At 43.6% G+C, this 17,323-nt stretch overlaps 1 protein-coding gene across 2 annotated transcripts; it reads left to right on the top strand.

Annotated features, from left to right (window-relative positions):
* The first annotated feature begins 1,495 nt into the window (after positions 1–1,495).
* LOC116801605 lies at positions 1,496–1,956 on the top strand. 2 transcript variants are annotated; one of them, XM_032722198.1, is made up of 3 exons: positions 1,496–1,599; positions 1,655–1,720; positions 1,786–1,956. In XM_032722198.1, the coding sequence occupies exons 1-3, from the start codon at positions 1,510–1,512 to the stop codon at positions 1,930–1,932; spliced, it is 303 nt and encodes a 100-aa protein (XP_032578089.1). In that variant the 5' UTR covers positions 1,496–1,509; the 3' UTR covers positions 1,933–1,956. The 2 variants fall into 2 exon arrangements, with proteins under 2 accessions (XP_032578089.1, XP_032578090.1); XM_032722199.1 differs by having other exon boundaries at positions 1,806–1,886.
* Positions 1,957–17,323: the final 15,367 nt, after the last annotated feature.

Here is a 17,323-nt window from a genome sequence, read left to right as displayed (position 1 = left end):
ATCAGCTGGCGACGACACCTGCTCGAAAACCAGATCCAAGACTTTGGGGCGCCGTTCATTCATACATAAATATGCTTGTGCAGCTCATTATCGGCTTTTTGGCGATTTCTGTTAACCTTGAACCACATACGTATACCCATTCAAACTCACACTAGCGCAAATTAGATTTTGATTGGGGAATTGGCAAACATGAGTGACATTGAAAAGCTTCGATTTTCGCGGAACGGTCAACGAGAAACTGGGTGAAATGATAACCGGTTTTCAATCTGCTCACAGCCTTAATCATTCTTTAAACTCGAAATGAACAGTATCATCATAAAATGAAATCAACATAATTATTAACAACTTTACCAGATGTAAATGTCTCTTATCTGGCTTTAAATATTTTATTTATTTTATTTCATAAACCTTGACCCAATGTATCACTCGATAACCCTTTCTTTGTACTTTACTTCATTCAGATAGTATCTGCACTTACACGCTGCCATTCGTTGGAACGCTTGAATCTGTGTAAAAAGTACTTGTAAATACGAATTGTGCTGTATTCAGTTGAATGAAATATTGAATTTTTAAAAACTATTTGTATGCTGCACATCTGAAGAGCCGCCTACTTACGCTTCAATCAAAACATCGGCCAACTGGCGACCGCAGGAACATTGAATGGCCAACTGGGCGGAGTAATTCGGTTATGGCCACGCCCACCGGTCAATTATAAAGTCAATTTGAGCTACTTAAGCAGGGGTCCTGGCAAGTCCTGCGAGTGGGGAGATCGGAAAAGTCTTCTAATCAATTTACCAACGAGGCAACCCTCAGAAGTTTGATAATTGCATTGTGCTGCGCTTTGTGAAAAGTTTGTTTTTTTTGGGAGAGTGGGAAATTAGAAGGCCAGCTATAAAATTAGCCATATGGCGAAGAAGGGGTTTTCCCAGGTAGAAGCATTTTCCGATGCTTTGTTTCCCTCCCCTCCCCATATAAAAACTGGCAATTGCATTTCCATTTCCATTTAACGGCAGCTGAGACCCTCGACTATAAAACTTTATCGACTTGTTAACTGAGCTTCGTATCAATAAATGCCAACGTGCCACACAGACGTTGACATGCCATTAAATGTCAATGCCAAGTGCGTCTCAGGACACATATCCTGGATCCTTTAGTCAACTTTTGCATGACGACGAGGGTGCTCTGCACCCCTCAAAGCCCACAATTGTGGAATTTGCAAGGGTAAGTGCCAGCATTTGGGCCAAATTGTTGTATAAACTCAATGAAATTAAAATGCGAAAAAGAGGGAAATGCGAGTGCAAATAAATGAATGGAATGAAATAAAAATGGCAAAGTATCCGGATCGCTTTCATTAGTTAATGGATTGCTCATGAGATAAATAGAGAGACAGACCTATTTGAATACAGTCGTAGTGCTGATATCTCAACTGCACCCGCGATTAATCAGAATGTGCTCAAGACGCCATATTACTATTCATTCTTAAAGTGCAATTCAAGTAAATCAGTCGCAATGAAAAGCTATCTGCTGCTGGGCATATTATTATTATATTATCTGTGCATGTTTTTGCTGATTGAGGGACGGAGTGCTGGGATCAAAGAGGTTAGTCTGTTTCCATAATAACAATAATTAAGTATCTCATTGAGTTTCTGTTTAGGAAAGCAACAATCCGCGCACAAAAATGCAACTTCTCTGCCCAACTTTTTCAAACAATTCTCTGCAGGTAGAATTTGATTGATTTGTTTTCTTAATATTAGCAGTAATAACAGTATCGTTTCTATAACTTAGAACATAACCCGTCTCTATAGATCAAGTTTGGGTGGACGCGTACAAACGGATCACTTGGGAAGATCACGGATTTACCATCGGAGTAGAGTTCCAACTAGGCGTCGAAATAGGCCCAAATATAACCCTTCTCTGCAGCAACTTGCTTGAATAAAGATACTTTCATGATCCAAACTGTAGTAGTAGCTACCAGTACTTTTTAGTTACACTTCTACACAAGATGTAGACCCACATCCCCATAAATATGCAATCGAATTGCCTGGGACGCGACTGTACCCAGCTGTTTATAACAGTGCAGTCATCCCACGCACGTGGCCACCAAATGAAGAGTAAATAAAATCCGAGTCCTGGCTCCCAGGATCCTTCACTTGCCATCGCCATAATCGCTGCTTAATGGGAAAACTGTCTCGCGATAATAATCAACATCGCCGATTTTTCCTTATACAGCAATAATTGCGCACGTGAGGCGAACGAAGGATGACTTTCGCATTATGGGAAAATTGTTATGTGAAAATTTGCTAGGCCTGTGGCAACCCTCACGAAAATCAAGCACTTCAACCCGCGTTCAATGTTTATTAAAAATTAGCAGCAAGCTGTTGGCAAATGAAGCCGAAATTTATTTGCAAAATCAAGCAGACTTCCTTCCGTTTAAATTCGTTTTTTAAATGTGGATGATTGCCTGCAATTATGATTTCTGCGCGGGAAACTTGTTCAATTTGAATTACAATTTAAAAGAAGGTGGTTCCATTATATGGCACACTAGGTCAAGTCGCAGGTCAAAGCTGCGGGGCAATCGCAGGTCGTTCCTATTATAAAGGAATATTTAATTCCAATTACACAAAGGGCGGCGCATTTGCATACGAAAGTGAAACTTAATTATAAGCATTTTGTAACATTTTTTTTCTAATTGAACTTTTCAGCCGCCGAGCAAACAAACCACCGCCCTGAGGACATTTTTCGGTGGGTGGGGCTGAACAAACAGCGACATATGTGAGTGTCAGACGCTGGGAAGGGGTGGTGGCCTTACGAGCATGTTCGGGACTGTACCAAGATGACAAATTCGTGTCATTTGGCCAGGGAAATAAATAAATAAGGTGCGCAGCTATGCCACACACATGAGGGCATGGGAAAACACTTGCAAGTTTCCCAAGGCTTCGAGTGGCTTTTCCCTGCAAATTCCGTTTCTAGCGGAGAGGTTGCGAAACTTGAAGTTGCTCAACATGGACAGTTTTGCACATTAGCACGCAGCACTCGAGATAATGCGGGAAATTGGGAAAAAGGACCTCTTGAGCCTGTCAGTCAGACACTTAGAGACACTCGCCCTTCCACTTCCCCGCCATTCGGCAGATTTGGAAAGTCAAATACAATTTGATAGCCGGGTCGGACAAAGCCAAAAAAGACCAGTTAACGAGGATGGAGAAAGGTTAGAGTGCCGCAGGCGGGACTTCAGATACAAAACGTTCCAAATTGGACCACATGCGGACCTTATCCCAGTCCAAGCCCGTCCCCGCGATCCCAAAAACATTTGGGCAACCCACCAACTATGCAAATAACATTAATTGTTTCGCCAAACAAAGGAAATGCAAAACAATAATCACGGAAAATAGGGAAAATGCGAGAGCGGGGGGAAATGGAAACGATACAATTTGGATTTGGAATTGATGTTGGAAAATTATAATGCACATAACCCTAACTCCGGGCAGTCGCGTTAAGCGGAAGCGATTCGTTTAAATTTGATATGGGATATGCTGTATGGTATTCGGTATATGGGATACTGCAGGATAAAGGTACAGTACACTACAGACAGTGCGGACCAACCCCATAAAGCGATTTCGCTGGGCTTTCAGGGTTGGGAGAGGAAAAGTCGGGAAATACATCAAACAGCAACAACCCTGAGCATTTTTGGGTTACAAGGTGAAAGTCCCCTTCTCCGCGGACTTCTTCAAGATGCTTTTCAGTACAGCCCCACATGGTAAGGATGCACTTAAAAAAAGTAAGGTAACAATAGGGTTATATAAGATATTGAACCCACTTTGTGAGCTACATTCACAATAGTTTCCCGCTAGTTGCTTAAATTCAACAATTAATTCAAAATTAATTGAAGGATGTAATATGAAGTAAACTTGAATAATTAAAATGAAAGTTCTCTTTTTAGAGTGTCTGGCGAAGTTTTCTTTTAATCGCTCTTGGCGAACGCCTCACAATGGGAGCAGCCTCCTTCCAGCGGCTTTTTTCCTTCCATCGCGCTTTCCATCTCCGGTGACTTTCCCCCCTTCACGGCTTTATTGTTGTTGTGCGTGTGTTACAGTCCAGCGATTTGCATATGAATGAACGTAATAAGGCAGGGCAGGCAAATGAAAAGTAAGTTGTGCACCCAACTCCAGGTCGAACTCCTTCTCCAGATCGGAGCTGAAATCCTTATGTATTCGAGTCCGTATCCTTACAAAAGAAGGCACATATGGAGTATCCGAAAGTGCCGGTCGTAACTGGTAATGAAACATTCCACGAGTGCGTAATTAATAGGAATGATTTGTCTTTTGTTGTTGGTCGGGATAAATGCCGCGGGAAGGATTCTCTAAATTGCATTCGAATGTTTAATTGAGCGGAAGGAGGAGGACCAGAAAGTAGAGATCTCGGGGTGAGAACAATAAGGATGAACCAATTCCACATAGGGTAAAATATTTAGGGTACTTGAATACAAAATTACATTACATTCGGAATATATCAATACAGGAAGAAGCCATTCTGTAGTATTAAAATATATCCTCGAGCGAAAGGACACTTACTTTCTGGGAACATATCATTATAGCGTGATATGTAACTTCAAATCCCATTGAGACTTCAAGACCATTCCAATTAAACAAATGTTGGACTAAATTAAGGTATTCCCTTGAAGGACTCGTAGTACAGCCGGGTCTAAGGTTCTAGTTCCCTAATTGCAATCGCAGCGAACTGTTCCTAATCAAGTTCATTTGCCACTCACGCCATTTTCCCTTGATTGACTCCAATTATCGGTTTGCTCCTTTCAGATCCAAATGCCATATCGCAAGTCCATGCACGAATGCTAAAGAAGGAAATTACTTAAATCGAAATTACGCCGCATTCGTTGGAAAGAATAAGGGTCCAGTTCTCGAGTCCTTGGCAGGACATCAACATTGAAATTTAATCAACTTGCTTTTTCCGGCCAACTACTCATCGATGTTGGTTCTTTTTTACTATGCTAAGCCGTAGTGACCCAGGGAAAGACCCTTCTCGGCACGCATGAAGTTCATTGATTAACGATTTCCACACGAGGAGTTGGGAGTGAGGAGGAGTAGGGGAGGGGTGCTTCTCCCGGGGGGAAATGGCAGGACATGCACACACATAATCAAAAAATTAAAATCTCTTTATATTTTTATGCGCGCTGATTGAATGGTCCCATTGTTGTTATTGCCGGACAGTTTGATGTGCCATTGATGGACTCGACTAATCGCCGGACTGGCCACCCCTCGGAATCATCGGAATCATAGTCATCATCCCATGGTCAACCCCCGGTTCCTGGTCATCGCCAGTCGAGTGTAATGGATACGAGGCAAAGGACCAGAGCCATTATCTTTTGTCCGCGGGCGCTGGAAAAGCGCTGGGAAAACCAGACAACCAGAAAACCGCGACGGAGAAAATGGAAATTGTTGCTCCTTTGTGCGGCTTCACTTTCACATGTGGCACGTCCCATTTTCCCAGGTAGCATTTAATTAAGCCCCAGAGCCGCGAGCTCCTGCTAATCTCTAATCAGGTTATTACCAGACTTTCCAGCGCTTCCCTTTGAGGTTCGCTTCCTCTTTGATTCGCTAATTGGGAGTGAGTGTGTGAGTGAATGAGCGGACAGGGGCTTTCACACCTCGTGTCCTTAGAAAGACAAGAGAGCTGGTCTGACAGGTTTAAGGTCCTTTGAAGTGGTCCTGGAACAAAGAAGCGCCGCAGTTGGGCAACTTTTGTGCCAGTTTTCATTGTACACACAGCGGAAAAATGGGCTGGAGTGTCAAAGATCCTTTTTATTACTTAACTTAACTATCTCGAAGTTCGTTTAAACAGAGCCATATCTTGAAAATGTAAAAGGACTTTCCTTTATTTCAAGTGACCACGGACAGCTGCTAGAGAAAGGGAAGTGGAACTCCTCAGGAGTCTTAAAGTATCACTCGAGGAATCCAATAAGCCGCCCGGGGCCAAGACAATGGCGCACCAATGATGACAATCATCGGAACGATGATGGCAACTTCGGCGATGAAATGAGGATGATGACTAAGCGATGTCCACCCTCGGGGAAAGTAGTTACCCCCGCACCGCTCTTCTGCGCTGCCTCGCTTTTATTGCAATTTGCGAAAATTTACTGGCGGAGAAAGTGAAAGGAGCAGCGACGATATTTGATTACGAAATGCTGGGGAAACTGCTCACGAGTCAATAATGATAAACATAAACACAGAGATTGTGAGAAGTGGAGTGCTGACATCTGATGCCGGCAACATTCGCCGAAGGACCTTCGCCAAAGGACCCCCAGTGGACCAGGCCAGGCATTAATTGCCGAAATTAAATTTATTTCCTTCATTAATACATGGATACACCAGGCGAGATGTCAAGTAATCAAGCGCATCCTGTGCCCGGAAAGCGCTGAGGAAGTGGAGGGCAGTGCTGCATGGCTACATTTGAATGACAGCCGAGGTTTGACATTTGCAGCATGTCATGCTGCTTATTAAAAGCATAAATAAGTATAAGTGGATAGTTGAATGACAGCGATATGAGCCGGATAATATGGGGAAAATCCACCCCGAATGGAATATGTGCAGCAAGCAAAGGCTTGACCAGCGAAGCCCTAGATGAGAACCAGGTACGGTTCTCGTAAAATTCCAATCAATTTGCGACAAAGAAAATGTCTCAAGCTCGCCACAGGACATTTTTCGCACTACAATGCTGGACAATTTGGCCAGGACAATGGCCACAAATCACTGTGGAAATTGTACAAATCTCTGTCGGATATTTGGGCCGACAGATAAACAAGTTTTTCCCACATGGCTTCTTCCCTGCCAAAGTGTTCCACTTTTCAACTGTTCGTGTCGTTAATCAATTAACTTTGGACCACTTTTCCAGGACCGGACACGCCCACTCTATTTGGCAACCTATCCGCCCGCCGGGTGGTTCATGCTTGACCACTTCAATATGTCAAACAAATCAAACACATAAATCCACCCAGTTGCAGGCGAAGCCACACAAAAGATGTTGTCCGAGCAAATATTGAAAAGTGAAAAGTTTATATGCTGCCAATATGCGACTCCTTGTGGTCGTCCTTTCATCCTTGATTTATGTCGCAAATTTCTGTAATTTATGGCGACCTACTCGGTGGAGGGTTAATCGAATTGTGTTGATCGAATATGTGATACCTCTAAGTATAAAGAGAATAAGATGGGTATAGTCATAAAAAATAGCCCATAACTTTGTTCAAAAGTATGCAATAAGAAAAGAAATGAAGTTGTTTCTTAAACCCTAGTGATTTCTGTAACTCACTAGTTAAAGACTTTTATGATTAACCCAAATCGCATACCCTGTAAATACTAGGGGGTGAGCACAGTTACTGGTTATGCTTTTGATAGATTTCTTTGTGTTGTTCTTTGTTCCGGAAATGGCAATGATTGAAAGTTGTAATTTGCAGAAGTCCCTTAAGTGTAGCGGGCATGGATTTATTTCCCCGCCTGATTTTCCCGGGCAATTAAAAGAATACTCCCCAAAAGCTGGAGCAACTTGCTGAAGAAGCTAAATGTGCAAGTCAACGGGACGGATGACGATTGAATGGCTGATTAATCCGCATCCCAGTAATCAACTGGTTGCCCAGGGCCAGGCACCAATCTCTGTGGGCAGCCTTGAAGCCGTTTTGCGGTCACACACGTCCCATCTTCAGGACCCTTCTGCGGTTAGACCCCACATAATCCCAACCCGCCGCTGACCAGACTGACCAGACTGTCTCGTGTAACCGAAGAGGACATGGAAAGGGCGTTCTGGCGTTATGTAATCCGAAGACCCCGTTTTCATTTATTACTTACCCTTCCGTTTCCCCGGGAAACAGCGACTGATTGAGCCTGAGTGATGGCAACAGTTGGCATGATTGAATGCCGTCCCTTTGCCCTCCAGAGATTCCTCCAAGCCGCTGACCGAATATATCATCGCCTTGGCAATGACGAATACCCAGTGAAATTGGGCCAGTAATGCCGAGTAATTAGTAGCAGTTCGCAGTTCACAGTTCTTGGGCATTAGTCACGGCACCTTAAAATTCCATCAACTGAAAATGGTCACACAAATGGGCCATTTCCATGCACTTGGCACTCTATGATATTGAAATTATGAGTGCTTATGACCATCGAGAGACCCCTTTTCGCCAGGACCTCCTTGGCTTCATCTTCAGCAGCTTTCACGCAGATGTTGTCCTGATCCCGGAGCGGAATCCTTTGTCGGGTCAGACTTTAGCCATTAGTCTGCCAGCTCGTCCGGACAACAAGGAATCCATTTCCGATATTGGGTGATAAAATTTTATGAATGTAATTTGCAGCGATTTGTTGTCCCATCCCGAGCTGGTCCACCCAAAAGCCGAAGGGGTTGTGCTCGGAGGTTGGCTGGATGCTTGTGTCGTTGCCAAATTGTTATTGACAACATGACGGGCGAGTCGTAAATACTTATCTAAATATATATCTATGAATGTAATGTGTAATGTGCCATCGCTAGTCGGACGTTTGCATTTTCCCTAAATAATTGAAAGCATTTTCCCCAAGACAGCGGTTTGGCTTGAAAGCCAGCAAAAAAGTTGTCGTTCGGATAAAGTTTCCCCAGACATTTCTTTCTTGGCGAAAGTTCGGCAGATGCCTGAAAGATTAAACGCAAATTAGCCACAAGTTTACTCACAAAAGCCTCGACTTTTCAATGGCCATGTAGTTGGGAACTTTTCCTCTATGAATTAACATAAATTGGTTACATTTCTTGCATTTCCAAATTTCCTGGCTCAAACGCACTTTATTACCAAATCATGTGTGAAGCTCTCTCAATTATCAGTGCTAATTTCCAGTAATCGCGATGGCATTGCTCCGCGAGATAATAATTCATAATTATCTCCCAGTGGTTTGGTTTATCGTCTGAATTTTCCCGCCACGCCCCCAAGTCGTTGAGGATGATAAATGACGTCACCTAGAGCTGGCGATCTGTTTAGCATAGAAAGCACATAAAATCATAAACAGGACGCATAAATAACCACATTAAAAAATCGAGAACAATGGCTGAGCGAAAAGGGAAAGCGGGAAAATTTGAGAAAATAGTGAAAATGTGCAAATTAGACGCGGCCATGGCGAAGTTTTCATAGCTGGCGATGATTTTATGGGCCATTTTAAAACATTAACTTCCGGCCGGAAAAGTGGCACTCCCCCCAATTTTGGATACACCACCTCATCTGCACGCATGTGAGCTGATTTATGGGCAAATATACTTGATAAATGTGCGGGATTTGAAGGATTTCGCACAAATTACAATAAAGAACGAGTGACTTGGTGTCCTGCATCCTGCGAGAGAATATCCTCGGGTTCCTCACATATGCGCATAATATGCGCTCCAAGTAAAAATTCGCAATTTGATTTATTGGCTGACTTAGTGAGCGTTTTCCAGGCGGGGTAGAAAACGTGCTTTTGCAGCTGAAATTGATTTACTTTGATTTTCAGATTTTTGCATTTTAAAACGAGGGTTGCTGGTACATATTAGCCAGCCGAAAAATAAAAAAAAAATGAGATATGAGATAGGGAAAGGGAAGCCAGGATCGATGTCAATTGGTGACGTCTTTTGGCGCTTTTGTTTTGCTGTCGCTGCCAATTTATTTTCAATATCCTTTGGTGTGTGTGCTTGTGTGTGCAGAGCCCTAAGCAGCCATAATTCGCATTGCATTATGCCATCCGAGCCGAATGACAAACCACTCCACTCGAAAAGTCCGGGAGGAGCACACGCGGCCTGCACGCAATTTTAAATGGATTTATTGATACGCTCCGGCGGCCACAACATCGTTTGGCAAATGCGAAAACACAGGGGGTTACAATGTTTGCAAACATGTTTTGGCAGCGGCTATTTTTCAATTGTCACCGGAGGACGAAGGTTTGCCGAATTAACCCATCAGAAAGGTCGATTTCGCAGCCTGGGAAACTCGCTTTTCCACAGCTCACTTGATTACGCGCATCAATTGCGAATTTTGATTTTAATGGACCGGCTGGTTTCCCTGCAGAAATTGAATTTTGATTAGTTTCCAACACGCGACAGGCAAAAGCAGCAAGGGTCCTTTGATTGATTCGCCTTATTTGTCAGCGATGTCAGGATGTGGTTGCACTTTGTGTCTCTTTTTTTGGATTTTTGGATTTTTGGTAGCCAATTTGTCCGCTGCCAAGTTATGCAAATTAGGCGGTAATTGATATACTTTTTTTTTGACTTGCCTAATTTTTAAATTATTCCACTTTTGTGCGGTGAATTGCCTGAAATTGGTGGCGGAAAATGTTCGGAGTTTTCCTCTTGAGAAGTAAATTGGATAAATTTGCTTTTAATAGCGCACGCATAATGAAGTTTTCCTTGGGCTTTTAATTAAACGAGTGGCTTTAAAAATCAATTCGAAATATGGGTACATTCTTGCCACAAAATAAACCCACTTGTGAATAAGTACTGAGGACCTTAACAAACCAATCTGGCCGAGACCCTCTTTTCATATGCATAGCTCATAAATGGACGAGCAGGGAAAATTTAATGGACCTCAACCTCAGTGTCGAGGCAATTCAAAAAGGACACACTCACAAAGGCAGCAGCACCACAACAACAGTAATAAATAATAAATAATATTTCTCATAAATAATTGCTTCCCCTTTTCGGCTCGAAGACCCCGGCCACTTCAGTATCCTTCTTCGACTGGCGCCCGACGACGAGAAATAAAAATATGTTAACTAATCACCGTAGGAAAGGATTTTTATGGGTTTTCATTTCCGCACATAATCGACTTATCCCCAGCATTTCGAGGGCCAGTCGAGGGGAAAAACCAAAGGCGGATATGTGGAACGTTGGGCTGTGCAATCTTCCACATTCGGAGGTGATATATGTCACTTGGCGAAATGTTGTGCCGTAGAAAAATGTCATTTCCGCCCGAAAGAGCTGCGGAAATGAGCGGCCAGCGGCGGGTGGAATATTGTGGCACAATCCATAAACAATCCCCGATTGAGTGGCCCGAAAACTTTTGACACAACCAAATCAAGTGAATGTCGCCGGCAATAAAAACTCCGGGGGTCTGGGCTAGTTCCTCGCCCTCCATATTTATGGTTATTGAGCCAGTGGGTCCGATAGCTGGACGACCCCCTCCCCATCACTCGGCAATTACAGCGGCTTAATGACTCGGAGACTCCTTCGCGAGCGCGGATTGGAGGTTGCCAGGATACCAGGACACAAGGACACCAGGACACTCCGATACTGCGATACCCGGATTCCAGGAACGCTGGCCAAAAGGGCAGCCAAGGCGACCGGCAGCGGATGTCATTCGCAGTGGTCTTGTGCTTTTGTACATCCTGCCACGAGGTGTCCTGCGCATAATTAGAATCCTGAGACGTGACGCATGCCGTATTCCAGATTCCGGATAAGAACACCACGGTGGTCTTAATCCTACACTCGGAAAATACTTCCGACAATTTTAAATTATAAAAAAAGCAATTGAATGAAATTACTACTGGGTGTGGGTCTTATTATGAAGTTAATTTTATAGCTGCAGATATTTCTCGCAGTGCATCTTCGATTCTGGCGCTGTCTTTGATTGGCACTCGTCAGTGACCTGCGAGGTGAAATAAATTTCAAAAAAATGCGGAACACAAAGGAAGACGCCACAGGACACTGGTTGAAAGGCAGTTCCTGCTCTCGAGCTTTATCAATTGCCACACACCATGACGACCTCGAGGACTTGCAACGTCCGCGGCTAATTGTAAATTCAGGATTCCTCTTCCTGCCCCGAAATTCGACTAGAGAAATTTATTGCGTTGCCCGTTTGATAATGACATAATATTTTACGCTTCGACAAAGATTGGAGTGCGGGGTTTTATTTAAATTTTATTTGTGTGTGGCGTTCGCTACACATTTCCATTAATTTTAAGTGCTCACTTCGAGGGACTTCCCCCTGGTCCATTGTTCTGCCTGCCTTTGTGGGATCTGTGGATAAAAACGCGACAGGATCTGTATCTGTATCTGCATAATGTTATTGTTATTGACTTTTGCGCGCCGCTCAATCATAATCATAATCAATTGTTGCCCGGAGTCCTACCTGCTGGAATTCTTATCGCCAGCTGCCATTTGCATAATGGAAAAGTTTCAGTTGCTGTCAGAAGTGGACGCACTTTTGTGGCAGCTCCGTTTGAGATGCAATCCAATTGAATTTGGTACACAGGGAAAATCATTTCCTATGCTTTACTAAAGTACGAATATCTTTCACTGCAGAACTAGTTTCTAAAGGATTCTACACGAGGGTCCAGGAATTAAAAGGGAAGGAGAGCGATGATGTTTTGTCAGTGGCATCACGATAAGAGCCACCGGAGATAAACCGCTTGAAAAATCAAAGATTTGCACAACAAATAAAATTTGGCAACATGTTTACCGTTCGACTTAGGAACCCGCAAGCCGAAGGAGGTCCTTTGAAAACCTCGAGTGGATTGAGATTGAGACAACTTGGTGGCCAGGTCACGTGAGCTGCGAGCGGAATCTTCAAAGGTACGGCCAATAGCCAAACACGGTATGAAATGCGCAAAATTGCGACCTTAATTTGCCAAAGTAAATACGGAAAATAAAAGAAACGCAGGCTGAATGGATTTTCAAATCTAATTTCCAATTTTGAATGCGGAAACCGCCAAAGCGAATGGGAGAACCCCTTTTTTTCTGCCCCTTTTTTGCTGAAATTTACATGCCATGGACACGCACTCGCTAAAACACACACATGCATATTATTTGCAAATTAGCCTGGTTGTCAGAGGACCAGGGGATGCGAATTCGGATGGAGGACATCCCATCCTCCTCACATGCGAAATGGAACCAATAAAGCGTGAAGCACGCAGTCCTCGGTCGCCGGTCGCCAAACACCAGCCACGGCTCAATGGACCTGATTGTTGTCCTGATTCATCTCAGGGTCCCAGCACTGATCCACAGATCCTGCTCCTGGTCCTGGTCCTCGTCCAGGCCAGGATGTCATTTTGTCAAACGCATTTGAAAGCGGCTGGCTGGAGGGTTGGATGAAGGATATGTGAGGCTGGAATGGGCTGACTGATATCGACTGCCCCTTTTGCCTCGCGCATTGTTTGCTTTAAAGTTTGCCAAACTTGGTTTTCTGATACCCATTAAATGTTTTTAAACTGGGTAATTGAGGATTCATAAAAACTAAAAACATTTTCACTATGGTTTTTTAAGAGATTAGGATAGTTCGTCCTTATCATCAAAAATCAGGTTCTATCTATTAAGCTGACATTTTTAGACATATTTAAAAGTTTATTATAAAGTTTTATATAAAGTATAAATTTTATTATAAAGTATAAAGCCCTATAGTATGCATACCTTTAACTCTTCGGAACAGGACATGTAGTTGCTTTCGAATACAGGGTATCTATTGTCGATGTATGTGTCTTGTTCCATTTTTTGTTAGCTGCCCTTTGCTGGTTCCTGCGGCAACCACACGGGCGTTTCATTAAAGGGTTTGTCCAGAGGGGAAGTGTGGCGGTGGTATCTGGTAAACTGACATTGGCGCTGTTTGTCATGTGTGGCACATGATTTGAGGCATTTCTGCTTCGATTGGCTTGAATGGGCTGCTCAAGTCCCAGTAAATTGCGAATGATGAAAGAAGAAAGGCAGTGCGCCATTTGCATGCCCCCTGCCCACATTTCACCCACTCCACATGTAAATGCTAGGTGCTTTGGGCACTACTGTACCTTGCAGATTGATGGCCAAGGCTCTCATCTTGACTTTGCCTCACCCGCTGACAAGCGGTCATAAAAATTATTAATGAATTATGTTAACAGAGGAATGAATAATCTCAATTTGGATCCAATAAAAAAACGAACATATCAAATTTCGGGGGATTGCAGCTGGCCCTTCGATCGCGTGTAGCAGCCAAACAAATCATTAATCATCGAATGTTGCAACTTCTGTGGTAAAAATTAATTTCGCAGAAGAGCACAAAGTGCCGCAGGACAAGAAGACCAAATGCCCAAGCCTCGGGGAGCAAAACAACATTAAAAACTACTAAACGCGCGCAGACACAACCCCACAATGGGGGTCCAAAGGGGCTGGAGTGAGTGCCCCTTGAGCCTGTGGCTGACACATGCCGAGCTCCGTTTTTTACTTTTCATTATTTCGGGGTGCCACCGAGGGCTGCGAGACAGAAAAAAACTTTCACACATTGTTGTGAGGATGTGTAGCGAAAGCGCCGCGGGATATTTTTGCACCCCGCCCACAGGACGGCGTGAAAACGCACACATTACAAGGGGTGTGGGAAAGCTAGGGGTGCGGTGATACATGGAAAACTGCTTTCTACAACTAGGAAATACTCGAAAAGTATTAGCTTCAGATTTATAATTTAAAATCTATTTTTAAGGTGTCTAAAAGTATGCCCCACAACATACCTCATTCAATGGAACATACTAACTTTCAATAGCAGAATTTTTGAAACCTTGAGAGGTGTTGTTAAAATACCTTCTATTTCTGAATGTCCTTTCTAGGTATATGTTTAGTTATGCCTAATTTCTCTCAGTGCCTGAAAGTCTTTGTTGTGCTGTAAAAAACGATTTGCGACGATTTGTGTCATGTGTGTGTGCAGTACCGACGGCGGCGTACCCAAAATCGGGGGGAAAAGGCTCGCAGGACGAAGGGTTCCGTGTCATCGGCAATGGCATTGATACTTTGTCAGACGTGTAAATTACATGGCGCATTCCACATGCCAAATTCCGCGCTCTCCCATCCGATTTTCTCATGCAAATTTTCCCAAAAATGCGGATGAAAAGCCCGCGACGACATCATCATCATTATTCAAAGGACTCGACGATGCGGCGAAGGAAATCCCAAAGGGTTCCGAGCGTGGCAAACTACTTTAAATTTCAACCAATTTCAAATGACTTCTTGTCACACATGTGCGGATTACATGGGGGAGTGTGAAATGGGCGATGGGCCATAGGAATAGGGATTGCATCGTTAGTGCAAATCGCATCATCATCGGATCGGCGGAATCCAGTCGACGCTCGTCGCGTGTTTTGATTGATGTTGGACGGTGTAAGTCCCCGAACCAATTCCAAATCCTGCCTCCCGAATCCCTTCACCCATGCGGTTTGACTTGGCAACCCCTTCTCGGGAATTCGATTTTTGAGGGCTGGGGCACGCACACTTTGCATCCGCGTTCATATTTTCTAATTTTTCACTGCGAATCTCCCGCTTTTCCATTTGACGCGTTGATTTATGGTGGAATACGGGGTGATGTGGTGGGGTTAAGACCCCTGACAGCTGTGACTTGTTTATAAGGGTTAAGCTGTTTCAATTTCACTCAGTTATTAGGTTAGATAAGGCGGTAATGATAAGGTTGTGACAGCCCTGACATCATTCGGGTAAGAAAAAATAATAAGCGCGAATAACCCTTTAAGATTGAAATCGCGAAACTGAGATTCCCACTTTTATTTCAAATATGTTTTCATTAAGACTTGGCTGTGAAATTACGCATTTTTACATACTTTATATAACAAGCTGTAATCCCTGAAAAAGTGTCAAATACGGTGAAATGAGCTGAGCTTTGGACAACTGTTTAACTTGTGTGCAATGAGCACGTAATGGAAACAAGGCCAGGAATTGCCCACTCATGCGAGACAATTTTGCAGGACAAACCGCCGCGACCCGCTTGACCAGTCATTTGTCAAATTTGACAGTTGCCATCGCACTGGTGGCAACCCTGGTCAGCGGGGAAGCCCGGCAATCCAGGCAGCTGGTCAACCTGTTTGAGGTTGCATACTCATGCGACAAATGTGCCACGCAGTGGACTTTAAATTCAATTCATTCACGCCAACACACATCACACAATGACTTTCAATTAGACAGCTGAATGGTGCGAAAGGGGTTGGGAGAGCCAGGGAATACCGGGGAATCCGGGGAAAACACTTTCTCCGGCTGGTCAAGTGGTCAACGGTCTGTTAATTGGCCAACACGGAGGCTGAAAGGGTTAAGGGTTGCCATGAGAGCACACGATGATGCCAGCGAACTTCAAAACGCATTTTCCGCTCGTTAGGTCCTGTTTGGAAGTTTTCAATTTACGGGGGTTTAAAAGGACATTGCTGGTCATTGAGGGACTTGCTAGCCCCTGGCTAATCAAAGTATTCATGAGCCTAGCACAAATTGTACAGTAACGCCTACGCGGACTAAAGTATCTGTCAGATTGCTGTGTAGTCCCCACCTCAAGCTGACTCATTCGATGCGAATCAATGTTAACACGTAGTGCAAATCAAATTTGCCTCAACTTGCCATTTTTCAAGCTGTCACTAGCACTCACGACCAACATCGCGACCCCTCTTCCTTATTTTCTCAGATCGCAAACTTCTTATGACACAATGAAGATACGGACAAACATATTGACAGCTCGTTGCCATTTAGCGAAATGTTTAAATAAAAATTTGCATTCATTTAGCGAGAAAGATTTCAGCGCCAGAAGGAAGTTGCTCCCCCGCCAGTGTTGAGCAGTTAGCCATTTATGTCTACGTTGCTAAATTGATAAATTAAGAAAAATATGCAACTATAATCATTGAATTCATTTATCTCTTCTCTAATTTAATGTCTTAAGTGTTCAGTCTTATATCATTTAATTTTATCTTAAAGCAATTTCATTATAGTTACTTTCTTATTCCCGGGCATCTCTGTTCGCCACCCTCCGGAAAATAGAAAGCTGCCATTGGCGCCAATCAGCAACACGTCAAAAGTAACGGGCTCTTGAAGACACTTACCAAATCGCTGGAACTCCGCGCAACATATGTTCCAGTCAACTTCCTTTGCGAATTTAAAAAAATTGCGAATGTCGCGACGACAACAATGGCGGGGAGGATTGAGATTCAGATGCAGATTAGGTTTCGGATACGGATGCCGTGGGTGAAAGTGTCCTGGCGTGACAGAAATGATTTGGGCGTTGATGTCATCAGCATCAGCATCAAAATTTAGAACTTGCGATTGTAAAAATTAATGATGTTTTGCCGCTAAATAGTTGGGCTGGGAAGCAGGGCACATGTGTGACTGAGTGACTGCCTGGGAAAGCGGGCAAGGAAAATCCGGAAGACTTTTCACATCCGTTTGCAATTTTTAAGCCAGTGCAAAGTGTTTTCTTTGGGCTCTTCTGAGGTTTTCCCTTTTGGCTGTTGGCGCGTAAATTGACACGACTTTGCTTTATTTTCCCCCATTTTCCATTTATCCTTGCCTCGTTATGCTAATGTCCTTTGGGCCGTAAAGTAAAAAAGAGTTTTGATTA

This window comes from Drosophila sechellia, chromosome 3R (assembly GCF_004382195.2).
Source record: "Drosophila sechellia strain sech25 chromosome 3R, ASM438219v1, whole genome shotgun sequence".
Taxonomy (NCBI): domain Eukaryota; kingdom Metazoa; phylum Arthropoda; class Insecta; order Diptera; family Drosophilidae; genus Drosophila; species Drosophila sechellia.
This window is presented reverse-complemented; position numbering and strand designations above follow the sequence as displayed.